General features: G+C 33.5%; 1 protein-coding gene across 1 annotated transcript; it reads right to left on the bottom strand.

Annotated features, from left to right (window-relative positions):
- Window positions 1–1,557: 1,557 nt before the first annotated feature.
- Window positions 1,558–8,321, bottom strand: LOC132035589 (hypothetical protein At1g04090-like). Its single transcript, XM_059425885.1, has 3 exons — window positions 7,998–8,321; window positions 3,539–3,740; window positions 1,558–3,237 (listed from the first exon to the last, which is right to left on the bottom strand). Exons 1-3 carry the CDS (start codon window positions 8,034–8,036, stop codon window positions 1,718–1,720), a joined length of 1,761 nt encoding a protein of 586 aa, XP_059281868.1. The 5' UTR covers window positions 8,037–8,321; the 3' UTR covers window positions 1,558–1,717.
- Window positions 8,322–8,643: the final 322 nt, after the last annotated feature.

The following is an 8,643-nucleotide window of genomic DNA, read 5'->3' as shown; positions in this document are numbered from 1 at the left end:
GTCCCTTTAGATAGGGAACGTGTTCGTGCGGAGTTCACACTTAAAACTCTTCCATGACACTCTAACCAGGATTGGGATCCAGTCCAGTACTATTTGGTCAGCTATTGTTCAATGACTACCTAAGATCATGCCACATCATCAAAATTGAATCTGATGGCTCTAATTTATTTGTATTAAATTAAAACACAAAAGATAATTTATCATTGTCCTTTTCTCTTTCCTACCTCTCTCCTCTGTTTCCTCTAAATCAATGATTTCAAAAATGGCACCAAGCATTTTCTTCCTGTAGAACCCAGTGAGATTGCTTGGCAATAGCGAAGCAGATTAAAAAGGTTGGTGGGACTATTGTGCTCACGGCTTAGGCTATGTTATCAGTACTCAGTAGCCTTGATTTTCTTTTTGAAATTGTTGTTCTGAATACTGATTTATTAGTGAGGAATGTGTAGTTGAGATAATTGAGAAGAGAAGAGAAGGGGGGCTGCCATTGTTTTCTTTCTTCATCTATTCCAGCAAAGCTCAATTAGCATAATCAGTGAGCTAAGTTAGCATAATCAGTGTTCGTAAGAAATTCATGGGTTCTTATCTCTTTAATTAACTATGATCTTTCAAACTTAATACCTCCCATGTATGTCTTGTACTCATATTCGTTCTTTGAGAAGCAACAATCAAACACAGTAAAGTGTGAATTAAAAGGAAAAACAGAGAAGCATCAATAGTTATAAAACCAACCACATAAATTATTGGTCTAAGTTACATCTACTTTTAAGATTATGAAGATAGAAAGTGGTAAGGCTATAACTTAAAATTGTAACATGGTGTCTCGAGCAAGTTCTAGAAAGTCGTAAGGCTATAACTTAAAATTGTAACATGGTGTCTTGAGCAAGTTCACCTTCCCAGCCACAGAGCCCAATAGCTAGGAAAACTACCAAAATGATGGAGCATTAGAAAGATGATCATCAATAGCTAGTAATGATATGGAACGATAAAACCGTGAAGGAGGCAAAAGTTGGATAGCAACAAGTTCATATTTAGATCTCTAAAGGAAACAAAGGAAAGAAGTAATGAAAGAGAAAAGAACAACGATGAATTATCTTTTATATTTTAATTTAATACAAATAAAATAGAGCCATCAGATTCAATTTTGATGATGTGGCATGATCTTAGGTAGCCATTGAACAATACTTGACAGAATAGATGACTGGATCCCAATCCACGTTACCAAGGGTTCAATAATTCAATTTCTAGATGTGACAGCTATGTCCAAAAATAAAAATAATAAAAATCCTTATTCTTTAGTGAAATATACGAAAACGGGAAATTGTTTCGTTCCAAATTACTAATCAGCTGTCGAGTCCATATTTTGGCTTGAATGGGTTTATTGTTGTTTACAGGATATGCAGTGCAAGTAACATTCTGTCCTTGCTTAGCTTCTTTTTCTCTACTAGCCAAAAATGTCGAATTTGAACAGAAGGACCTAAAGAATATATAATTTATTATCAGGTGCCACGACTCGAGATTATGCTTGAATATCGTCCCCATCGTCGTGTATACAGAGAATGAAAATACTTCTGAGAAACATCTTGATTAAATATCAATTTTTATTACATGGCTTACCAAAGTAAGTTGTTTTGAGAGAAATGACTAGTAGATAAGACAATTGGCTCAAAGCAAATCCCTTTTGATCGATGTCTAAATATTTGATGAATTGTGTGAATGTTCAACCCCTTTCATCACCACTCCACATGTCTTTAAACTTTGGACCTATTGGTCCCTCCTCACCCAAAACCTCATTCGGTAGGTCTCTCACAATTTTCTCGAAAGCTTTCTTCAGTTTCCCAAGCATAAATCTCTCTATTTTGTTGAGCTCTTTCGATATATCATAGCTAATTTTTGGACCCCATTCCCTTGCATAATTAAGCCATGGTGGCTCCACTATAGTTGAACCCAAGTATTCTGCAGCTACTACTGTGAAGTTTGCTCCTATGTCCATCAACTTCCCCTTTCCGGTGTCATTTCTGATTCCTACGTCCCCACTCCCTTGCAAATTCTGTCCTGCTTTTGGATAAGCAGCGTGTCCGTGCAGCGATGAGTAGACCGCGGGTTTGTTACCATTTTGAAATTCAAGCTGAGAAGCACTTACCCAAATGCCTCCACTGTGTTGTGAAAAGTATACACCTTGTAACTCCCCATTGAAGTTGCTAATCCTCAATGTAACATGTTCCCAATCGCCAATGTGCTCTCCAATTTTCCCCAAGGAAATGGTCATGAATTCGAGTTTAGCTTTTGCAGCTCCATTGAAGGGATAAAATAGCCACACAGCAATATCAGTATATGTTGCACCAAACATTGGTTTAACGTGTAAGTAGGCTGTGGCACCCTGTAAATGTCCTTTCTTGACATTAGTTTTCGGTGCACCATCAGTTGGGAGGTCCAACCAGTAAGCGCCATCACTCGAACCACCTTGAGGAAGATTTGAACCTGTGGGCTGAATACCAACAGGTGAGGATTCTTGTCCTTTTGTATATAATAATGCTCCATTCTGGAAAAACCAAGTCACTGATGAGGGATAGAATTCTTCATCAGGATGAAAGTAAATCACTGGAGAGTATGCTTGAACCAATGCTTGAACTTGGTTCAAATTTGGCATAGCAGATGTATTAGCTTTGACATTCTTTAAACAAGCTAGTGAGTCATTGTTCTGAACCATAAAAGCACCCGTTGCCACTCCTAAAGCTTGCATTCCTCTGTCTCTAGGTCTTGATGAGTACACATTCAAGCCATTAGTGCCCCAAATCCAATCATGACTTTCACATGTATCTGTGAGGTCAGCACGAACACAACGGACTTTATCCAGAGAAGGCTTCTGAGGCGAGGTTGTGACAACATGGCCTATGGCTTTATAACCCTCCGGAGGTATTGGCAGCCAGATATAGCCGACACCATCCTGCTTGATTTTAGAGTCCTGACTACTCCATACAAGAGTGTAGTCAGTTGGCATCTTTAGGGTGCCTCCTGATGTATCTTTCCCAGCAAGAATCCATCCGAAAAGGGGCATAGTGTTAGGTTGGCTATAGGAACCAAACATGAAGAATCCATTTGGTAGATTTGACGGTTCAAAGAATGTCGCTCCAAGGTTATCTGGTCCACCTTCAAGGGTAGCCCAAACTTTGGTTAAGGACGATATTTGAGATACATGTAATCCTCCAAGATCAATGACTCCACTTGCAAAGCATCCACCTGACATTTCAGAAGACCTTGTGTTTAAACATGAACTTCACTTAACAAAAAAGTTTGTGAAAAATGAAAATCGTAAGTAGAAACCATTATTTCACATTAAAAACTTCGCGAACTAATATTTCAATGTTTCACCCGCATTTCAAATGCTAAAAAATGTTGATGGCCAAAGCAATAATTGCAGATACTGAAATATAGTAGTTTTGATGCCCAAACGGGCAATAATTAACAACTGATCAACTACTAATCACGACAAAGAAGGTAGAATTATGGAAGGACTACAACGTTTATGAAGAGAAAGTACCTGAAGGCCAACTGCGCAATGGAAAAGGAAGCCAAAAGGCATTATCAATAGGGAGAGACATGCTGTTCTTTGTTGAGGCATTATCCAGCAAAGAAATTGCATTTAAGTTGTTTCCCATGGTTGAATCTTTCAATGGAAGATTTGAGCAGCTGATTCTTAAAGCAAGCGCTGAGACTAAAATAATACAAGATACAAGCATATTCTGCAGTAGAGAGAGTTGAGACAATGTAAAGAGATTTTTAAACTAAAATTTTCCAACATCGGACAGTACATTGGTAAGTCGTGCAAGGGAGAGCTAAATCTGATGGTATGTAAACAAAGCAACAATTTCCAGAGTTTCACTTTTGCAGTTGCAATTAGCATATTTAACAACCACAGGAACCTTGCATTTAATGACATAGTCAAAAGGTTTTAGCTGACAAACGTGCTCAAATTCCATTACTATTATCTTAAAATCTGTAATCAAGATTACAATTATAGCAAGTTTGTTAGAACTTAAATCTTAAATATTCAGACGTGCGATTGGAATATGTTTTAGATTAATTACACCCCAGAAGCATAAAATTTAGACTCTGGTGCTAGTAGTTTCTATGCCAAGTAAATTTAGGCTATAAGAAGTAGCATAACAGAAAAGGTCATTAGTCATTACCAATATAATATGCAAAGCTAGTGAGAAATGATTAAATTGATTACAAAAACTGCATGGGATAACTTTTTGGACCTCTTTGTTATCGAGATATTTTTTGTTGAATCTTCAAGTTAAGTCAGTTGGATTACTTGAAGCTAAATGTTTAATTTGTACGTCATATTCTTTTAAAGTTGCTGTGCACCGAAGCATCATGAGACATTGACGGCAATAACAATAAACACAGTACTTTCTTTTTTTTTTGCGGGGGGGGGGGGGGGGGGGGGATAAGATAATCAACAATTAATATACACTTGCGTATGGTTATGTCAATAACTTTCTAACAATACACCTTAACTGCATGAAATCCACTTGTTTATGCTTTTGTATACGGAATATCTATATATTATTCTCTCCATCTCGTTTTATAAAACCCTATTTAATTTGACTTATTGAGTCAGAATTACCAAATTTCATTTGAAATTAAAGTCAACAAATCCTAAATTAGCAAAGGAAAGCTAACATGGTTCAAAATTAGGCAAAGAATTCTATCAATCAAATTTATTACCATATTTTATTAGCACAACTTACTAAAAATCAAGAATTATTTTAAAAAAAAGAATAAGAAAAGCTTGGTATTAAGAACTTAAGTGACACTAGAGAAATATGTATTTGGTATGAAGGAAGTTATTTCCCCTAAAACTGTTTTTCAGAAAAATGTTTACCATGAAAACTATTTCCTGGAAAATACTTTATAGTATCTTATTGGTAAGAGAGAAATACTTTTTATAAAAGATATAATATTTATAGATTAATAAGAACTAGTAAATCGTAGAGTCTTTTGATAAATTTTGAAGTGTAATGTTTGGTTGGAGCAAGCTTATGAAATTAGATATTAAAATAATTGTAAGAAAAATAACTTTCGTCCATAAGTCAAGTAAGTTATATTTTTTCTAAAAATCGCAATCAAATATAACAAAAAGAACATTTCATAACCAAAAAGTTGGTTGTTGGGCACTTTTTGGACCTATAATCAAATTTAGCCATCATTTGAAATGTAACTGAAAAATAGCCACTTTTTAATATAAAAAGAAAATTTATATAAAAATGTCTCGGGACACATTCCTTCCTTCACTTGTAGAAGTTGAAATTTAAGGAAAGTTTCAGGAGCTCGAAGAGGTACCTTGAGTGAAAAATTCCTAGATTTTGAATTGCATTTGAAGGTCTAGGAATTTTTTATTTCTAGCACATTGTACTAAAGTTCCACTTGTCAAACTTCGAACTCCAACATCCTGTGTTCGAGTTGCTTTGTATTTCATCTTGGGATATTTATTTTCCAAAGGTTATTTCCACCTTAAAACAGCTAAATATATAATAAGTTGTCCAGAACCGAAAGAAATTGCACGGTTTTCCCTTCAAATGGGCTAGTCTTTAATTTTTTCCCTTTAAAATCAAACTTATGCCTAGCGTATAACTTCTTTAGGGCACGGGCCATAATTTGTGAGATATTATGATGCAAAAATATAAACTTATATCCCGTGAAAAAGTTTGTTATGAGCAAAAATTAAAGACCAACACAAAATAGAGACAAAAGTGCAAATGTCTCCTTCTCTAATCTTTTAAGGGAAAATGACCTAATAATACCTATTTAAGACTCTATATTACAAAATATAAGGATACTTTTCCTTATTTACAAAACATACCAATAAAATTATAAAGTATACCAGATTTGGGCTTAATGAGATACCCACGATTTTAGGCTTTTTTTAAGGAAGAAAATCTGATTTTAAATGTGGACTTAATTCTAGGATAGTTACCATTCAACTTCTTCTTTTTAAAAATATTTCTCTCTCTCTCCCTCCCTCTATGATAGACACAATTTTCATACCTAAAATTCATCTTCTCTCCTAGTATAAATTTTCAAACCAATATTACAAAGTATTTTTGATTACTAACTTGTGTATTAATTGTATATAAAAATTGATTTGTATTGTTTTGCGATATATATGATCATTGTGTGTTTTGAAAATCTGTATAAATTATAGGGAAAAGGGTCAAAAATACCCCTCTACTTTGGAAAAAATTAAAAATATCCTTCAAACTTATTTTGGATCAAAATACCCTCCCATCCTTAAAGTTTTCAAATATACCCCTGTCTTGACGGAAATTATCCCCCAAAATAACCCGAAATCATTTTTGAAACCCACTCCATCATTTAAACCCGACCCAACTAAATGATAACCCATAAAATCCCCTTATTCCCCCAATACGTAGGTTTGAAGTTTGAGGAAATTGGGAGAATAAAGGGATCTTATATGTTATTATTTAGTTGGGTCGGGTTTAAATGATGGAACGGGTTTAAATAATGATTTCGGGTTATTTTGGGGGATAATTTCCGTCAAGACAAGGGTATATTTGAAAACTTTAAGGATGAGAGGGGTATTTTTGACTCAAAATAAGTTCGGAGGATATTTTTAGCCATTTTTCCAAAGTAGAGGGGTATTTTTGACCCTTTTCCCTAAATTATATAAACTGTAATTTTAAAAAATGTTAAAAACTTATATATGTATGAAATGTGTATGGAGTCTGCTATATGTCATTTTTTAGATATATGCGGCACAATGTGTATGAAATGCGAACAAATTCGATATCAATTAGTCTTAAAAATGTTGAAAACTGATATGTGTATGAAATATGGATGGAATTTAGTTTGTATCAATCAGAAAACTTACTATACATATATACTTTCTCACAATCTATACATACTTTGATCAGATTTTATACAATTTATATCATAATCACAATATACATACAACTTTTATACATATTTCATAAGTAGAAATTATAACGAATTTATATATTTATAAATATTGCATACAAAAATTAATATATATTTATTTTCTGGTGTATGAACTTTGTATGGAATCTGGTTTGTATCAATTACAAGTTTATTATACATATTTTTCTCAAAATTTATACATACTTTAATAAGATTTTATACAATTTATATGTACTTTATAATAATCAAAATACACATACAATTTTTATACATATTTCATATATAAAAATTATAAGAATCTATACAGTTATACATATTGCTTACGAAAATTATACATATATGTTTTACATAAAAATTACCGATTATAATGGACTTTTTGAGTAAAAGTTGGAGAAAATTAGGTAACAATATCTCTTAATTTTGAAGGGGAGAGGATGAAATAAGAAAGCAAAAGTTGGAGAAAATCAGGGAATTATATCTCTAAATTTTGAATGGAGAGAGAAACGTGGATAAAATAAGTAAAACGATTTCCTTACCTTATTTAATGTGTTTTATTTGTTTCTTTTTAATTTACCTAATTCGTATAAATTTTGTAACAAGTCTATTGATATATTTTGTAAATTGAAAAATATCATCATATTCTGTAAATGTACCCTCTTATCATATACATATATGTTTTTTTCCATCTTTTAATTGAAAGTCTTGGGCTAGGCCCAAGCCCATTAATCAGTCATTGGGCAGCTTGCTCAGCCTATGCTTGCCCCTGAGGGCGTAGAATCTCCAGAAAAAAGTGAGGGATAACGTCATTGTTTCTTCCCTCAATCCTATGCATTTCTTTCAACGAAATTGGGAACAGAATACAACAAAAAGACACCGTCGAATTTGTCCACTGGTGGAATTCTTTTTATTCTATGGTTGCATCAAATTATATTACTCCAGCTAGTATATTTAATTAATGTGAAGAATTAGATAAAATTAATCTTGATAAAAATGTAGCAAAAAGTAAATCATATTCATCAATTGATAGAAGAGAACATTGGGTCTGTATTGTTTACCTTGAGAAGTAGGTGAATGGGAGAAGAAATGTATGCCATGGTAACCAGCGAGATCTCTTCCAAATTCACACACAACAGCTCAACACACCACTACCTACATTTGCACTCTCATCTCCATAACTTTCTGCTGTTTTGATTGATGAATTAAATTAATGAAGAAAGAAGGGGTGATATTACACCTTTTTGCTGCTTTATGAAAGCTGATCGGGGAAGGTTTTGTTGTTTGTCATTTTCAGGTTTGTATTTGTATTAATTAGGAACATGGGTGGGTAGATTCTAGCATAGATCACACTACCTGCGACTGCGAGTGGGACATAATAATGAGGTAGTAACACAGAAACCATCTGTCAAGTGTGTAACAACAAAGTCACTTAACTTTTATTATATCACATCAACAGTCACCCAATAAATATTTGATTAATAAAAAATGACATGATATTTAATTTAGTCCACATGAATTTTTTTCTCAGTCCACATGGCAAAAAAGCCCGACTCAAACCCAAACCTAAATTAACCCTTAAACACTATTCTCCAATTAGGTTTTTTTTTTTTTGTTCAATCATTTTTTTTTTTTTTTGAAGAAATTAATTAGTTGCAGTTGGTGTTGCTTATTTAGTAGCATTTAACAGTTGCTATGAAGAGAATA

Source organism: Lycium ferocissimum, chromosome 10 (genome assembly GCF_029784015.1).
Source record: "Lycium ferocissimum isolate CSIRO_LF1 chromosome 10, AGI_CSIRO_Lferr_CH_V1, whole genome shotgun sequence".
Taxonomy (NCBI): Eukaryota; Viridiplantae; Streptophyta; class Magnoliopsida; order Solanales; family Solanaceae; genus Lycium; species Lycium ferocissimum.
This window is presented reverse-complemented; position numbering and strand designations above follow the sequence as displayed.

What these genes read in the sequence shown, in the direction of transcription:
- LOC132035589 (XM_059425885.1), bottom strand. Translation starts at nt 8,036, where the DNA reads ATGGCATACATTTCTTCTCCCATTCACCTACTTCTCAAG. An exon ending in CCATTCACCTACTTCTCAAG is followed by an intron (nt 3,741 to 7,997) that starts GTAAACAATACA and finishes TCTCTACTGCAG; the next exon opens with AATATGCTTGTATCTTGTAT. An exon ending in ATTGCGCAGTTGGCCTTCAG is followed by an intron (nt 3,238 to 3,538) that starts GTACTTTCTCTT and finishes CTGAAATGTCAG; the next exon opens with GTGGATGCTTTGCAAGTGGA.